The sequence below is a fragment of the Pygocentrus nattereri genome, chromosome 2 (genome assembly GCF_015220715.1).
Source record: "Pygocentrus nattereri isolate fPygNat1 chromosome 2, fPygNat1.pri, whole genome shotgun sequence".
Taxonomy (NCBI): Eukaryota; Metazoa; Chordata; class Actinopteri; order Characiformes; family Serrasalmidae; genus Pygocentrus; species Pygocentrus nattereri.
In genome coordinates this window covers 46,265,106-46,284,238 of record NC_051212.1, presented here as the reverse complement: position 1 = coordinate 46,284,238, position 19,133 = coordinate 46,265,106, and the positions used below count along the sequence as shown (strand labels likewise).

Here is a 19,133-nt window from a genome sequence, read left to right as displayed (position 1 = left end):
AGGATCGTTCTGTCCGAAGTGATTTTTGTCAGACAAGAGGAGCCTGTGTCTGCGTGAGCACTAATGTTGGTGGCATCATGACCACCATTCATATTCATATTATCATCATATGATAAACATGATCAGTCTGAATAACTTTGTATTGATTTGTAGTGACCCTTCCTTCTAAGGGGGTCAGTGGGCCCAAAGCGAGCCTGCACAATGCCTCCCTCAGCATAAGTCACTGTAATGTTCTCCTGGTGTTCACTGCACATGCTCCTGCCAGCCGCTTTCAGGGTCACTTAAATCAGGGGTGCTCAATCCTGGTCCTGGGGACCTACTACCCTAGAGAGTTCAGATCCAACACACCTGGTTTTAATATTCAGATGGCTCTGAAGGCCTTAATTAGCTGGATCAGGTGTTTTTGATTAGATTTGGAGCTAAACTATGCAGAATGGTAGATCTCTTGGCCTAGAATTAGGCACCATTGTCTTAGACCTTTACCTATTGCCATCTTGATCCAACATCAAGGCTAGCTGGGCGTGCTCAGTCACACAGCATGGTAAGATGTTAATTGCTTAATTATATCATACACTAAACCCGTCTGGAAGCATCTGCACTCATTTATAAAAGTCTTTATCACCTGCATCGTTTATATAGTGGGGATGCCAAGATTGTTCTTTACCATTCAAAACAATATAATAAGTCACTCAGCTTGGCATCAAGCCATCAGAAATGATTTCTGAGGCACAGAGAAGGACAGCCAGTCTGCTGTCTAACACTGGAAACTATAAGGACAATGCGATGGGGTGATAAGTAAGTATGTTGGTACTCCTGGCTTTAAACTCCTTTGGACACTCCTGGCTTTAAACTCTATTAGACAATCTCCAATAATAATTTTTCACACCATTTCACGCATTGATCTGTATCACAAGACTTCATTTCCCAGAACCCTCAGGAAGATCACGTAACGATGCAACTTCCCTCTGACTTTTATAACCCAATGGACTTCATTACCCACAATACTGTGGGGAATCACATGACCTCTGAGGAGATCATGCACTCCTATCAGAGCTCCTGCTCTCCTGAATACTAACTGTTTGCACCTGTGTTTTTAGTCATATGACATAGATAGACTAGTTTTTAAGCCCGGGCTTTGATTTAGCTCTTTGTGAACTATTGCTTCTCCAAGAACATACTAAGCATTTATTTCTGAGTGTTGTTTGCTCTTCATTTTTGACCATTTTGTCTGTTTATTTTTTGTACTATTTGTTTATTTGTTGACCTTTTGTACTGTTGCCTGTGTTTACTGTTCAGTGTTTTAGGACCTTTGCCTGTTTTGTGACTTCATTTTTGCCCCTTTTTTGACTTTGTCTGCTCGGTGATATGATCACCGCTTTGTTTTTGGTTTAACCTTTGGATTTGACCCACGCCTGCCTTTTGACCATGCGTCTGTCTAGCCCTATTAAAACGCCTTTTGACCTTTTAATCCGCGTAGCGTCTGGTTTCTGACAAATCGGCACACGCCAGTCTTTCCAATACTGGTGTTACTGGTTCAGTGTTGTCCTGGTTCATTTCATATCTTTCTAACAGACAGTAATTCATCTCTTTCCAGAACTACAAATCCTCCTCTGTTCCTGTTAATCGTGGTGTCCTGCAGGGCTCGGTTCTTGGACCCATTCTCTTTATCATTATCATCTCTTTATCGTTTCCAATTGGTCAGATAATCTGTTTTCACTGCTACAGTTTTCACTGTCATGTTCTATGATAGCGCCCACTCGAAATCAGTCATACCTCCACTTTTACTGGCAGCTTATATATATGATATAAAGCAAAGGTTGAATGACTGTTTTCCTAAGTTTAACTTTGAGAAGACCTAGGTCATGTTAATTGGTTGCAGATCTGTCATATCTTCATGTCTGTTTAGTTTCAAAATTGACATTGACAGTGTTTAGACTTTTTTTCTAACTGCTCATAAACTTGGTGTCATCTTTAAATCCTTACTTACCTTTACTGATCACATTAGTTCAACAGTCAAAACTGCATTTTTTCATAGATTGCTGAAGTACCCATTCATACCTTTGTCATGTCTTGTTTATTGGTACTGCCAAACCTCTTTTTGGACTGCAACGTGTCCAAAATGCAACTGCACTGCAAAAAAATGGCATCTTGGCAATTGAAATTTCTTAAACCTAGTCCATATATCTAAAATTTGTCTTTTGCATTTGTACTTGTTTTAAGTCATATTGTCAGATAACCTAATCTCACTATATAGGCAGATAATTTTGCTTGTTTTAATAAGTATGGTACGAACTAGCAAAGTTATCTGCAAGCACTTACTACACATGTAGCAGGGCAGAAAATTCACAAATTGACTTTGTGGTTAAGGTGGTAACATAAACCAGTGCCACATTTAAAGTCACTGAGCTCTTCATCCTAATGCCAGTGTTTGTCTATAGACACTGCAAGACTATATGCTTGATTTTATACATCTGTTAGCAATGAGTGTGTCTGAAAAACCTGAACTCAACAAGTAAGTGTCCACATACTTTTGGCTGTGTAGTTATTTTGTATGATGGGGATAAGAATAATTGCCAAAACTGGAAGGAGATTAGATTTTCATTTTCATAGGTAAATAGACAAATCAATACTTAAAAATGTCTTTAAATGCTATTTTTATCATGGCAGTTGTACATCAATTTTGATATGAAGAATCCTGCGGTTGTGCTATCCATTTTATCTCAGGGCCATGTTTGTGGAGAAGTGTTTATATTGTTTTTAGAGCAGGGGGTTTTCACCCCTCGGCTTTTAGCTCTCATTGCTTGCTTGCAGCTCAACTCAACAGGCACAGCATTACACACACAGAGACCCAACAGTGTGCTAGATATTTTGGTAACAGTTAGTCAAAAAATAATATTAATTAATATTTATTTTAAAAACTATAATTAAAGCATTTGCATTGACATCCATCCTAGCAGGGGGCCTGCAGAAATAGGCTAAAGCAGCTTCTGCCCTGTTTTGCTATTTACAGTAGAAGCTTTCCAATTAACAGTAGGATGCAGGCAATGTGAAAATGACCTAAACTGATGCTCAACACAGGGTGGCTGTGCATTCAGATTATCTGGCTGCCAAATGACATTAATAATCCAGAGTGACGATGCAGTGTGTGGACACTTGCTGCCCTCTTGTGGCTCGCCCCTTGTACTTACTCAATTGATCAGATCTGTGAACACTGTTAACGTTTGAAAAGCAGGGAAGCTATGCACTCTTGGGCTGGATGTTTATGGCAGCCTCAAACCATCCACACTTGCTCAATGTGCCTTTTAAAGACTGGGCCGCCAATGCTCATAGATGATACTCATAGTTTAGTCTACAACTGTTAATTTTATCACCTTTCTGTAAAGCACTTTTAGCTGCCAGTGGTATTAAAATGCTCTATATATAAAGATATTGTTATATATTATTGTTTTTATTGACTCAAAATCACACGTAGACTACTGGTTAGCTTGTAATAGTCAATAAAATGGTTATATTTCTGCTGTGGACATCATTGTGTTATGAATGGTTCCTTCACTACCACTGTAAGGAAATCTGATTAAAAGATTAGGAAGATACAAAGATCCTGTGTTATTGAAACCTTGAGGTTCTCAACCTTTTCCACCCCAAAGTCCACATATATATCACTAGAAAGCATGAAGGCCCATGAAAAAAACTTAAAAAACTTCAGGGCAGTGTATTTTGTTTCTATGAACAGGCAAAGCTGCCTTTTGTGCGCCGTTGTTACACGGCTTGTATTAATATTGAAAACATTTTATATTTCTTTCCTATTATTAAGTCAGTCCTTTTCCCACTGATTTTTAGTGAAGTGCCATCATCAGCCCACTAAAGACCACTGGCTCTTCCTCAGTACTGACCAGTACTGTGGGTTTGAATCCCAGCAATACCACAGCTGTCCATATCTGAAAGCCCAAGAGGAAAATGTGCCAGATGGAACAGTGTGATAGGAAGTGTGCCAACTAGAGGGGAATTTGAGTAAAAACGCAAATTCAGTTTGGTTTTTCTAACTGAGATGCAGACCTAGAAACAGGAGCTGAGAGAATTTTTGACCCAGCTCAAGCCTAAGAAGTTTGAGTTGGGAGAACTCTGGTATCTTCAAGTTGACTCAACTTAAGAAAAGACACGCAATCAGTTACTATATCATTTTAAGTTGAGCAGACTTCTCATTTTTCACGGTGTTGTTGAAATGAATGTTCCTCAACAATGAAACAAACAGCAACAAATAAAACATAAGCCCCACACCCTAAGTGGGTCATGTGACTGACTCAAAGCTTTACAGCACTCTATGCCAAGAGGTCAATCTTTCAGATTAAGAAGGTACTATAGTGGGATAAGCCGGCTGCCGTGCTCGCACAGTGGAGCTCCAGTCTGAAACAGTTCTGCTTTCACAATGATCACATTTTAATGCACTGCATCGAGACATAAACAGGTTAGTAGTATTCTTTCGCTCTTGGTATCCTTTGAATAGTCTAGAGTGGTCCAGAGTAGGCCTGAAACGGGAGGTTATCGTGCGGCAAAGCAGATTGTATGGTCTTCTTTTTGTAAACAGAGGTAGATGTAAGATGTAGGCATTCAAAAATGGTATTTGGGTAGTCAAATATGAAATGTATTGGTACTGATGTAGCACCATTTGACGTGCTCCTGCTCCTAGCTGATGACACATGACCTCAAAGATTCCCTTAACTGTGGGGCAATCAAATGGAAAATCCTGTAAGTAGTTTATTTAGGAAACAGATTAAACTGGTAGTTGGATCTGGGGTTATCTAATCAGTTGTACTTATTCTAAGCAGCCATGTCCTTAGTTTCTTTATTATTCCGTCATTTCTAATTAAGGACATGTGCTGAAAAACAGCTATTTTGTTCTAGGTATTAGGTTAGCACAAAAAGATTTAACGCAATGGCCCTGTAACAAATGAAACGTCAGGGCAACGTAAAAGTACAAGGCAACTCACTTACTTTACAGCCTTTTCTTCTAAAACTCTTCATAATGAAATTATTATGTTAATAAAGTTGTTCAGAGTGGTTTGGTGTGAAATGCTCCATTCTGGGGAGACTTACCAAGTCAGAATTGTTCACAGAGGTGGTGATAGGAACCAGACGTCTAAGTTTTTCATCAATATTTTATATCAAAACTCAGAAGACATGTGTAAGTTTACTATGTATAGCAAATTTAATGGCTGTATACACCGATCAGGCTTAACATCATGATAAGTGTCCATTTTATCAGCTCAATTTACTATATAGGTGCACTGTGTAGTTCTACAATTACAGACTGTAGTCCATCTGTTTCTCTGCATACTTTGTTAGCCCCCTTTTACCCTGTTCTTTAGTGGTCAGGAACCCCATGGACCCTCACAGAGCAGGTACTGTTTGGGTGGTGGATCATTCTCAGTACTGCAGTAACACTGACATGGTGGTAGTGTGTTAGTGTGTGTTGTGCTGGTACAAGTTGATCAGACACAGCAGTGGTGCTGGAGTTTTTAAACACTGTATCCAATTACTGTCCACTCTATTAGACTCTCCTGCCCTGTCAGTCCACCTTGTAGATGTAAAGTCAGACACGATAGCTTATCTGCAAGACTTTTCACTCATTGAGTTTGAGTCAAGACCGAGTCTGAGTTAAAACCAATTTATTGTAATCAAGTCAGATTCAAGGCGGAGACTTTGCAGTTGTTGAGGCCGAGTCAAGAATGAGACTTTGTGGCCGTTAAGATTGATCCAGAGTTGAGACCCAGACTTCATTGTAGTCAAGTCAGACTCAAGGAAGACATTATAGTGGTCAAGGCCGAGTTAAGACTGAGATTATATAGTAATCAAGTCAGAGTCAAGACCAAGATTTTGTAGTCATCAAGTCCAAGTCAAGACTGAGATTTTGTAGTAGTTGAGCCCAAGTCAAGGCCGAGACTTGTAAATTCATTATCATTCCTAATACAATATATGTATTTATCTATAATGTTAGATGTCTTAATATATTTTATCATTATTTATATAGCACTCAATAAAATACAGTCTAAAATATTTCTAATTATTATTATTATATTACATTATAATGTTAGTCCAGCAATGAAAGCTTACTCAGAACAACTGAATAACAAAATTCCTTCATTTTCTAGTTATGAAAACATTCCCAACTGCCCTGTTAAGTCCATTTTTAAAAATAATTCTCAGATAAATCTCACTAACCAATTAATTCACTGTCATCTGATTATTTCCCTGATAGAACATCTGTTGCTATGGGTTCCATGGAGGAGGACCTGACGTGCCCCCTGTGTCGTGACCTGTTCGGTCCAGCTTACCCCTTACCCTGCGGCCACAGCTTCTGTCCCAACTGTGTGTGGGAGATGTGGGGACAGACTCAGGGCTCCAGCTCCAGCAGGGGGCACTTTGCTTGCCCGCAGTGTCAGGAGCATCAAGGTGTGGTGGTGTGCGACTGCTGTCCAGGGGAGGGGGATGCAAGACTCTTGTGTCCTGCTGTGAAGAGCTGTATGCGCTGTGAGGTTTCGCTGTGTGAGCAGCACCTGCAGCCACACCTGCAGTGCCCTGCATACAGCACCCACCTGCTGGTGGAGCCGCTGATGGACATGTCCCGCCGCAGGTGTCCTGCTCATCAGGAGGTGTTTCGCTATTACTGCTTGGATGATAGGGGGTATATCTGCGCAGACTGCATCTTGGAGGGCAGCCATGCTCAGCACCAGGTCAAGGGCCTGAGAAAACTGGAGGAGGATTACAAGGTGGCAACCACAAATGTCAAATACTAACCATATTGGCCCTAATTCGTCAGAGTTGTGTAATAAAATAGTGCAGATTTGACCACCTTTAATGACAAATGAAATACTCTGCACCTCATTGCTGTCTATATCCTGTCTAAATTATATATATATATAAATATATATATATAGGTCATTGCTATGGTATCCCAGGTGGTAGCTAAGGTTTTACCAAGCCATTGATATGTTATCCTAGGTGGTTGCTAAGGTGTTAGGCCATTGCTATTCTATCCTACATAGCTGCTAAGGTGTTGCTAGGACATCGCTATGCTGTCTTAAGTGGACGTTAATTTAATTCTCCTCATCTTCTCTTTCTTTTCCTGTTTTTTGGCTCCACACAGGTACATTCTTTTTTGCTACATGATTAGCCAGTTCTTTCCAGCTCTTTCCTTCCTCATTCCACAATCCTAGATAACATAATGATACAGCTATAACCCAGAAGTTGTTAGGGGGCCTTCTGGTGGCTGTTGGGCCCTAAATCAGCTGCATGTTAGATATTAGGTAGGGCCATATCATATCATAACGCTGTATCGCTGTATTGCAGTGTATGAGAGACGTATACACTAGCTGTCTTTTGTAATATTGATGTTTTGGGCGGTGTCAGTAGTATAAAACAAAGCACTGTGTAATATGTCTTTAAATAGAAAATGAAGTAGTTAGCATTTATTTATACCAATGTGCATGTAAAATAAATACATCCACTGTTGTGCTGGGTGGCCATGTGCACAAAATGTTAGTATTATAGTTCGTTTCCAGTTTTATTTTTTATTATTGGTCTATCAATATATACCAATAGAATGGTATTACCATCATCATTACATATAACAACTTTGAATACATGTGTAGGTTCAGATAGTAAATAAAACAGCTATGTTTTCATTGTGTGACCCCTGGTTCCTATCACTGTCATCATAAAGAGAATCAAAGTCGTATGTTTCTCTGTAATGAACTAGTTCACATAAAACTACTCTGACTGACTTTGTTCAAGTCTAAATGATTGCATTATGCAGACTTTTTGAAACAAATTCCCTTTGACAGCATCGCACCAAATAATTCTTTTATACAAGTTTTAGACCTTATCTTTAAAGGTGGTCTTTTCACAGGACACATTACAGGCTCTTCTTCAGCGAGCAGAGGAAAAGATAAAGTGTGGTGAGAAGATCCTCCAGGAGCATGAGAAATCGAGCAGCACCATAATAGTGAGCAAATCCATCCTCTGTTTCTCATTACACATCCCACAAAGAAGCTTTAGTTTTACACTCTGAGCAAACAAGTAGGAATGATAGAGGTGGTCGATCTGGCAAAATATCATTTCATGATACACGATACAGCAAGTACTCTATGATATACAACATATCACAATATGCATTTTTCCTGATGTCTGGTTAGTTAGAAGAGACAAAATAACATTTTAAAAATACTATCAAAAACTGTGAATTCAATTATTTGTATTCAACGTTTTACAAACTGCTGCACTAAAGCAAATGAAACGGGCCTAATTAAGGTCTTACTAATCAAACATTAAATTGGTAAGTGTTTCATATTATAACATGTTGTGTGGAATTTATGTATGTAATTTATCACAATAGCGATAAATATTGCCCAGCTCTAACACATACCCTGTAAGCCCACAATCAGGTCACAATGTATAAAAATTAAATAGTTAAAAAAATTATGCGCTGCAAAAATTGTATCTTCTCAAGTGATATTCTTAAATCTAGTCAATATAGCATTAACATTTCTCATTTTGAGATTGTTGTGAGTTTATTATGAGATCATTTAACTTATTTCAATAAAATCTCATTATATTGCCACTGTATTATCTGCCAATATAGTGACATCATTTGCCTTACTAAAATCACCTGAAACAAGTAAATAATGTCTAGAAATAAGTTAAATAAGCATGACATAGTGTGAAATAGCAAGTGTCAGTGAGCAGTGTTGGCTAGCTACACATGCGCTGCGCCTGATTTTCAGCTTCAAGTGCCTTAATCCCTCCAATTTCTGGTAAAACACTGATAAATAAATAACATTGTACTGGTAAAACTGGCTTGCAACCTGAATTGAAGCCTTTCTTTTGCTATATATGTTATTGAGAACATTTTTATTGCACTTTCTTTTTAGCATGATCGGCTACGTTTTAGCATGTTAATTGTGGTAGTGGTATGGCCACATTGTATACCAAGCAGGATGTGAGCAATAAGCTCAATAAAACAGAGCTACATGCTACAAATGTTCCTTTGCAGAAATCTCAGCAATTTTGTAAAACAAAATCAATAAGTAAATACATAAATAAATCAGTAAATTTAATAAGCAGACTGAGAGAAGCTGTTTTTTAGTTGAACAAGAGTAATTACATAACTAGTTGAATAGCCTGGCAACATCTCAAGCTTGCATGCATAACATGCTGAATTCTTTTATTAACAATGGTTCCCAGTTTAACCCTCTACTGCACACATTATGAAAGCAATAAAAAAAATAGATTCCATTCACTTTTCTAGCCTAAAATAAGTGTGCAGGGGGATATTTTGGAGTATGTTGCCTTGAGGCAACGTTGTAACATTGTACTGCAATGAGAAGAGATGATACAGACTTGTGTTCCCTGAAGTGGACTTGTGACTGGCCATGCTTGTAGGCAACAAACATATTCCTGCAAATTCTCATAACAAATAAAAATTGATATTGAATGTTAAAAAAGAAGTTTAAAGGTGCCCAACAAGAGATGTGCTTTTTATTGACTTCCTCAAACTTTTTCATTTAGTTAACCAGGTCATTGTCTTTAATGTTTATATTTAATGTTATTGTAAAAAGAGGAAAATGAGTTTGTTGCCCTGAAGCAACATTGTGCAATAGAGGGTTAACTTAGAAGTGTGCAATGTGGTCATATTGTATTGCTAAATTATGTCACAATGTGTTTTTCTAAGCATATCACAAATATCATTAGCATATAAAGAACATTGTATTATTACAAAGAGAGCATAATTAGTCCTGATGAATTGGCGAACGTTGAACGAATATCAGTTCCAACTTATCAAACCTTTAAAAAATATTAGAAATAAGTAGACTTGGATTAGTTTGGGCTGACCAAGGGGCTTTTCCCATAATTTAACTTGCTTCATTGTGCTTTCTGGAATGTGTGAATGTGGCTTCCATCTCAGGGCTCCTCTATGGCAGATGACTCTCAGGTAGTTCAGCTGGGATCAGCTCTACAGAACCAGGTTGACAGACTGGTTACGGCCCTGAGGAGTGCAAATGATCAGGAAAGGCAGAAGGCTATTGACCGACTGCAGGAGGACTTCAGCAGAGTGAAAGGAGGCCTGGAGAAGACAGAAAGCATCTACCACTATATGGGTAGCTTGCTCCAGGAGACTGACCCCTTCCTGCTCATCTGGGTGAGATATCTTTGTTTTGAACCAAGTTTATTTATTAGTTTTTAATTACAAATACGTTAATACAAATGTAACAATAGCTGAAGCTTCCAAGAACCCCCACCCCTACCCTTTCCCTGAGAAAATATAACCTAAGAGACAAAAATAAATAATAAATAAATAAATAACAAATATAAAAATAATAACTTATACATTTAAAATAAACAACTAATAGATAAAATACATAAATATTGGGTGAGATATCTTGTTATAAGATTGCATGTTATTTTACAGGGCCGGCACATGGACAAGGTCAAAAGCCCACTAGGGTCAAACTGTTTTTGTAATTATATTGTCCCTTGAGTGAACAGGCCTTAAATTATAGCATAAATAGTTTACTTTTTTAACAGAGATCTACCCTTGTGTCTGGATAGTATGCAACAGCAGTAACTATACATTCTGTTTGGGCTATTTTATATTGAAAATGGTACGAAAACACCTTACCTTATGAGCTTTATTGTTTTTTTTAAATACACTCATTCCAAATTTGGTACCTGGAACACTTTCCAAAAGAGTTGGAACAGGAGCATGTGTTACATTGCTTTCACTTTCAAGAACACTTAGTAATAGTTTAAAGACTGAAGACACAAACTGATCCAGTTTTGAAAGTGGAATGTTTTTGTAAGTCTACAGCTGTGCAACCATACAGGGCCTCTGTTGTTGGATTTTGAGTTTAGTAATGGAACACACGTTAGGAAGGAATAGCAACTACAGGAAGGCCAGTCTAGCACCTGCACTCTCTGATTACGATGCTACATGGTTGTAACGTGTACAATGTGGCATGGTGTTGTCATATTGAAATAAGCATGGGTGTCCCTGAAAAAGACAGAGTCTAAAAGGCAGCATATGTTCCCCCAAAATCTTTTCAGAGTTAATGATGCTTTTGAACATGCTGACAGGATATTGTCCCTGCTTTTTACATATCTGGAGAGATTTCTGCAGATTCCCTGCATGTTTTGATGATATTATGCACCGTAGAGGGTGAAATACCCAAAATATTTTCAACCCCTGACAGAGGGACATTATTTTTAAACTGTTGGACTTTTTGCCAATGCATTTTTGGCAAAGTGGCAAGCTTTGACCTTGCTCATCCTTGCTCAAAAGCACTGGGTCTTTCCTGGATGCGTTTTTTATATTCAAGAATGATAGCATCACCTGTTCACAATGTTTTTTGAACATGTCACAATGTTTCTAGTCTTAAATGGCCCTGTCCGTTTTTTTGGAGGGTATTGCAGGCATCAATTTCAAAATGAATGTATATATTTACAAAAACAATGCAGTTGATAAGGCAAAACATTACATATCTTTCCTTTGTACTGGTTTGCTTAAATACAAGTCAAAGTAGGTTTATGTTGATGGAGTGCAGTCTTGGGTGACAATGCTGGCACAGAATCATTTGAGCAAAATGAAACAACCAGAAGTTTTTGCAAAGAGATTTGCACATGACCTCACGTTACATAGGCTCATGGCATACTGGACATTTCTTATATTTTCTGTGAGAATGTGATGGCACTTTTTAATGGCCATTGTTACCACATGAAGTACTTTTTTTCTAAACTGACAAATCAATTAGTGTAGGGTACTTCTGTCTTTGTGCCAGTCCTGATTGGATTTTGACTAATTGTCAGATGAGAAACTACAAAGAAGGTTGGTATTGCCAAACCTTCGCCCCTCTTACTGTAGAGATATGAGTAATACAATTTATGCCATTTTTGTTAGATGCTAACACAAATTTCAAATGTATTTTGTAATCTTTATGTATGAGGGGTGCCACTGTCATTTCAATAGAGCAATCCCACTTGTTTAATCAGTTGGTCCCAGTCAAAGTGTTGATCGTGTAAGCTCTGCTTTGTTGGAATGAAAACCTGCAGCCACACCGGCCCCCTGTCGTCACTGTAGAAAATGGCTTGTCAGATCAGCCTAAAAATGATTTTATGTGGTAACAAGTAAATCAACTATTTTTATTCAACTTAAATTAATACTTTGAATGAATGATTTGTCAATCAGTGTAATTTGAGTTAATTAAAACTAGCTCAATTGCTTGTTACTAGATTAAGTGATTTTATTAGGTTGATTTGATGAGTTATTTTTACAGTGATGGATGAACACTGGCAATAAATTAATTCAGGTTCAATCAGATTTCTGCCCTGCTAGAGCTGCCCCAATCAACTGAAAGTTCAGTTATTGTGAAATAGAAACAGCTTAGCTGCAAAGTGGTAGGTTACACGTTCAGAGAATTGAGTTTCCATAGTTGAGCTGCCACATATAAGCCTAAGATCACCATTAGACTCTTAGGAGTGATAAGTCAGGCTTCACCATCTGGAATTTTGTCAGCTGAATCTGGGTTGGGTGGATGCCAGCAGAACTCCTCAATGCATAAAGCCAGTTGTAAAATTTGGTGGAGGAGGAATAATAGTCTCCAGTGCAGGGAACCCTAATGCTACAACACCCAGTAACATTCTAGAGAATTGCATGCTTTAGGTCAGATTAAAATGCTCTTTTTGTTGCCACTGTGCACAAGCTGAGGTCCGTAAACAAATGAGCCATGTCTTAATGCCCAGCATCAGTGCCTGACCTCAGTATTGCTGATGTAGCTCAATGCAAGCGAATCTGCCCAGGTATATTCAAAATCTAGTGGAATACTTTCTCAGAAAAGTGGAGGCTGTAGCACCAAAGGGGTGGGGGGGGGCAACTTCATATTAATGCCTATAGTTTTACATGTTTAACAAGCACATATGTTCAGGTGTCCACAAACAGTTGGCCCTTTGGTCATATAACCAAAAGACTGGTCCACATTTAACATCAGAATTTAATTGTATCAAAATTTGTCTCTCCTGAGGGTCTCTTTTTTGCCATCTTTTATGAAAACCACCGTCAACTAGGCCTCTGAATGCATCCTATCAGAGCACTGTGTGTGGGGAGGGAGGCGGGGCTTATGCTGTGCATGTACCCATGCTCATATAACAGGGTTTTTTTTAAACAAGTTACAACTATTTTAGCATTATGTTTTAAAAACTATACTAGAGGTATTTTATTATTTCAGTATCCATTTCAATGATCCTTGTTTTTTCTTTGCAGGCATTTCAAACAGAGAATTCAAAGTAAGTTTTTGCCCCTCTCCATTCAGTGTGCACAATCTGACAGCAAACACCAAGTTTTGTAATAAGCCTGTGTACCATGCTTGCATGCATATGTGTGCCTAATTTCAGCCCTGACTGCCTTTTCATAGAGAAAGATTCATTATGTAAATTTATAAAATGTGTTATATATTGCAGGCTTGTGGAAGATCTCAACTCACCACTGTTTATGCCAGTATTACCAAGCTTTGACAAGAAACGCACTCTAGAGCTTGTGGAGCAGAAATACAGGGAATTCATATCTGAGACACTGCGATGCCTCATTGAGCTCAAGAGAGATCTCTGTGAGTGCCCAGATTTATCTCACAACACATTAATAATATTAATAATTAATAATACAATTATTATTAATAACAACAACAATAATAATAATAATAATAATAATGATAACAAATAATAATAATAAGTCCCTTAACAACTTCTAGATTAATTGTGTACCTCTGTGTTGTCTAAGATGAATGAGTGAGGGCAAAAGAGAACCTAGTTGATGATGTTTCAAATAAAAGAACAGATGCATCTGGAACTGAAAAATGGAAAAGAAAAAGGGAAGCAGAGGAGAAAAAGACACAAATAACAATGTCCTAGCAATACCTTAGCAACTACTTAAGATAAAATAGCAATGCGCTGGCTACACCTTAGCAACCACTAAAAATAATATAGCAACGGCCTAACAACACCTTAACAACCACCCGGGGTAATATACCAATGGCCTAGCAACCCCTTAACAAAAGGTTAACCCCATGACCAATAGACAGTGCGGGTGAACACCCTCTTCTAAGACCCATCCTATATGAAAAGGTGCTAAAAGCAAAGAAAAGATTTTAGAAGCAAAAGAGCAATCAGTAAAATCAGCAAATACAAAAAAGACTAGCAAAAGAAATTGTACATTTATATTAAAACAAGTGATCATTTTTGAAAAATTAAGTTGGATGGAACCCACATTATTTATATTTGCTATGCATTTTGGACATTTTAATACTTTGCATTTTGTTTTTTTGCATTTTTTTTGCATTTTATTTGAAACTTTTGCCACAAAATTAACTCCACAGATAGTCTTACCATGAAAAGGCAAAAACATGGATGCCGTTCTTAGCATTTTGTATAACATGTATAGAGAGGGTTTACTCACATACTCATAATGTGATAGACAAGTTTTGTTATTTTGGCTCTTGGATTTGAAATAAAATTATAAGTGTAAAGTCAGCTTTGATTCAGTGTCTAATGGTTACAATTTATTCTATTCATGTTTATCTCTTTTGCAGTGAGTAGTCCTTTAACCTTGGACACCAACTCTGCCCATCCACTCCTGAATGTTTCTGAAGACCTCCAGTCAGTAATGAGGGTTAAACATCGATTACTTCACTCTGATCATCCTGACCGCTTTGACCACTGGTCTCAGGTTGTCAGCAACCAAACCTTCTCCTCTGGAACTCACTACTGGGAGCTAGAAGCAGAAGGTTTCTGGGACATTGCAGTAACCTACCACAGCATTGAGAGAAAAGGCAAGGAGGGGACGGCCTTTGGGTGTAATAAGGTACAGCAATCCTTTCATCTTCCAGTCTTTTCTGAAAGTTTAACTGTTTCAGGTTAAGCGCTATCTGACATTCCATGCAAATTCACCTACTGCTTGTCAGGGATTTCCATGAAAAAACAGATTTTTATTTATGATGTTCTCCAATTTTTCCGTTCAGGTTGTAAAAATGAATCTTCAATATTGCCTTTAATTTGCAAAATGACTGAATCAAGTAAAGTATTATGTGGGAAAACAATACAACACTAACAACAACATTTCACTTCAAACTGGTTTCATGTAAATAATAACCAGGTAAATAACAGGTAAATTTAATAAAGGATGTCATTTCTTGTCAAATTGCTCAATATTTTATTTTCAAAATGTAGTATTTCAGTAAGCTTGCAAAATATATTTTTTATGTATTATTTTATGAAATATTAATTTATGCATACAGTACTGTTTCTATTTCTATTATGTCTGATTGACATATAAAAATGTGACGTCAATAAAAATTGACATACAGATGTGCTATGACACTTTCGTGATTACATGATTTTTGAACATTGTGTCTTTGTTTTAAAGCTACAACAAAAATAAATATTAAAAATGTAAATAGATAAATATTGAATGTCCAAAATGACCTTTATAGTGAAGTTTATTTTCCTATTTTGAGAGCTAATATTTTGTTGTACTTTTTGTTATTGAGGATTCTGTCATGCATAGACTCTCTTAGATATCTTGTATTTAAGAAAGTAATGGGAAAAATGTTTAAAACTGTTATGTAGGGCTTTCACTACAATTTTCTTTATATTATCTAAGTAACCAACTAATTAGTTTTAAAATTAATAAGGTAATTAGAGTTTCAAAAGAAGGCCATAAATAAAATAAATAACAAATAGGTGTGTCCATCAGATTTTTTTCTTACTGTAAGAGAGACCAGTATGAGAAATTGCTTAGTCAGCAAAATAGCACTGTCAATAAACCACCATACGCTCACAAAATGAAACCAGGCTATGAATGTGAACATAAACCTTTACCATTTGGAAACATCCTGCTGCAGCCTGGTTGGTGGTTCATGCCGTCAGTCTCTTTGCATTCTCTGACTCCACACTGTGCAACTGAGTCTGGGCACTGTTCAGTTTCTCAGTGCCCTACTCAGCATTTTGCAATTACTATATTAAATTAAAGTAATTTCGAGACCACAAAAAGCCACAGAAGATCACATGTAGCTTGAAATTCACACAGGGCAGTCCGTCTTTAATATAAACAGACAAATGCTACATAGCTTATGTATATATATATATATATATATATATATATATATATATATATATATATATATATATATATATATATATATATATATATTTATATTTATATATTTATATATAGTCTTTTTGCGCTTTTATATCTTCCACCTTATAAATGGCAACAGTTTCTAAAGAGGTAGTAAACTGATTCCAAGTGTTAGAAATGCTGTTGAAAGTTTTATTTCATTTTATGTTTAAATGAACCGAGTGTGAAAATGCGCTTGACCTTGTTTATATGAGTCTTATTGCACCCCTCTGCTATGTGATGCTATATCAGATTACCAGGAGTGTTCAAAATATGGCCCCATGGGCCAAAAGCAGCCTGTGGAGTTATGTTTTAGGGTGTGTTATAAGTGGCCCACCAATCAATACAACAAAATTACCATTAAATTACATTGTAATGCACAACACTAGTTAGCTATACTCTGGTCTTTCTTGCCAAACTTGCCAATCCTAATTACTTTGAATGAGCAATCCAGCAATAAATGGATCCTTGTGCATCTTTTATGCAGTGATAGGAAACACAGTAGCTCACAGACCACTCTGACTAGCGTGAACATACATGCGTTGTAACTCCTCTGGCGGCATGTTTATCTGTGTTTAAGGGATCATCGCCAAATTCTCGGAATGGATTGCCAGCGAGTTGCTTCATTAGTCTACATGGATTTTCAGATTTTTGAAAAGTTAAGTTTTTAATAACTTGTGAGTGATATTTCATCCCTTGGTTATTTTGACATGCTCCAATCTGGCCCTCTGAAAAAAGTTTGGACACCCCTGCACTACACAGTCTCACAGTGCTGTGGTCGACTACAGCCCCCGCACATATCCTGCCCAGTCATACATCCCCCACCGCCACATGGACTTGCCCCCAAGAGTCTTCTTGTTTGAATATCGAAGCAATGCCCAGAAAACGACCTTTTCTTAACAGATGAGGAAAATTCTAGCTTCAAGCACATTCTAAGCCAAATAAAAGTGCCCCCCCACTCCCCCCACCCACGTCACAAACATCCTTTAAAGAGCACAAGGCAGTACGTTCCACAGAAAAAAGAGTAAAATATAAGTCCTATAAGTCCTAAAAACATAGTCTCCTATAAGTAATCAAGTATAATCGAGTAATTATGACAGCCCTACTGTTGTTTTCTCAGCAGATCGAATATTGATTGTTTGGATAAATGATTTTTTTGCTTGATTATTTTCCTGATTAATGCAGATATCATGGAGCCTGACTCAGCAGCATGACAGAAAGCTTGCAGCCTGGCACAACCGAAAGAAAACTCGGCTCTCGGCTAAAATGTCTGGAAACCGTTTGGCAGTCTCTCTGGACTATGCCACCGGCTCTATCACCTTCTCTGAGGTGGGGCCGTCATCTGCCCTGCGTCCTCTGTACAACTTCAGCACCAACTTCTCTCAGCCTGTGTGTCTGGGCTTCGGCCTCTATAAACCAGAGCTCAACAGCAGGATCTCCATCATCAGAAAAACATGACCTGGCCTTTCAGTCAGGAACTAAAATGTTTTTTTTTTCACAGCTGACATTCATTGCTATTGCAATGAATTATTATAATAAATAATTGCTATTCCTTGAAATGTGACATAATTCAAGGGGAAATTCCACCTGTTTTTTCAAAAGTTTTGCATAATTGAATTATTGAAATGTAAACAAAGTCATTCAGAGTGGTTTGGTGTGATGTGATTTATTGCGGAGAAGCTTTCAAAGCCAGATTTCTTTACAGTGGTGGTGACTGGAACCAGGGGTTAAAATGTCTACAAAGGAAAATAGCCATTTCATTTACTATCCAACATGAGCAAGTGAACCTATGTGACGTATGAGTTTTACATGAAAGGTTGATAATTGTAAAGTAGGGGTTAATCAAAAAGAGGGAACCTCGCATGTTCATTAATGTATTTGTCATAATATTTTTTAAATCTTTCCTTAAAATTGTAATGAAACAATTTTCTGGCACCATGCAAAGTATTGGTTGTTATTTTTCTAATAGTTTTCAATGGTGTAGCTTTTAGAAGCACTTAACTTTACGGACCTCTGGTTCCCATCTTCATCATTATGAACAATTCTGCCTGGGTAAGTTTCTCTAGAAATGGTAAATTTCACAACAACCTAATCTGGTTGACTTTATGTTGAATTTTGAATTCAGCATTCTGATGTTGACGTTCTAGATCTTATGTTATATTACAGTAATTGTTCCTGTAAAATCATTGTAGTGTTAATTGCTGCATTACTGCTTTGGCACTGGCTTGCTTGACTTGTTTGCTATTCATTTAACAATAATTTAGATGTCAACATTAGATGTAAACAATTAAAATAATCAGTGTTGTCAACGAACAACTGAAGTTGTTATTCTTGTGCCTTTCAAAATAACTGGGCCAAATGCTATTGGCCCACCGAGAATCCTCCCGGCTCTCCTGATTACCCACTCTGACATGGGACAGCAAGCACATTTTTTGTGTTTAGAGTATGCTGCGAAAGTTAAATGCTTGGCAACATAACCATAACTTAATTGCCATTTGTCTTTTACAATATTTAATGGATATTGATTTAGATATTTTGAATTGATATAATCAAATGTTTAAACACTTTAAATACACTTTTATAAATGCTCACCAAATCCAGTTTACTTGTATATCTCACACATTTCTGCCAAAATACCCCAAACAGACACATGACACAAATCCACCTCCCTGTTTCTACACTCATTGTCCATTTTATCAGCTCCACTAACTATATAGGAGCCCTGTGTAATTCCACAATTACAGACTGTAGTCCATCTGTTTATCTGCAAACCCTTTTAGCCCCCTTTTACCCTGTTCTTCCGTGATGAGGAATCCCACAGGACCACCACAGAGCACATATTACTGGGGTGGTGGATCATTTTCAGCACTGCAGGTCAGGGTTATTACAGTTAATTAAAGCAATCCCTAAAATGAAA

At 37.5% G+C, this 19,133-nt stretch overlaps 1 protein-coding gene across 1 annotated transcript; it reads left to right on the top strand.

The window, feature by feature from the left end:
- The first annotated feature begins 4,367 nt into the window (after window positions 1-4,367).
- trim110 (tripartite motif containing 110) lies at window positions 4,368-18,475 on the top strand. The gene is made up of 8 exons (XM_017717074.2): window positions 4,368-4,465; window positions 6,257-6,767; window positions 7,907-8,002; window positions 9,962-10,195; window positions 13,310-13,332; window positions 13,507-13,652; window positions 14,631-14,902; window positions 17,402-18,475. Exons 2-8 carry the CDS (start codon window positions 6,270-6,272, stop codon window positions 17,672-17,674), a joined length of 1,542 nt encoding a protein of 513 aa, XP_017572563.1. The 5' UTR covers window positions 4,368-4,465; window positions 6,257-6,269; the 3' UTR covers window positions 17,675-18,475.
- The last annotated feature ends 658 nt before the right edge of the window (window positions 18,476-19,133 follow it).

Excerpts from the sequence above, each read along its gene's own strand:
- trim110 (XM_017717074.2), top strand. The coding sequence starts at position 6,270 with ATGGGTTCCATGGAGGAGGACCTGACGTGCCCCCTGTGTCGTGACCTG. Across the intron at positions 6,768-7,906 it reads AACTGGAGGAGGATTACAAG|GACACATTACAGGCTCTTCT; the intron begins GTGGCAACCACA and ends GTCTTTTCACAG. Across the intron at positions 8,003-9,961 it reads AATCGAGCAGCACCATAATA|GGCTCCTCTATGGCAGATGA; the intron begins GTGAGCAAATCC and ends CTTCCATCTCAG.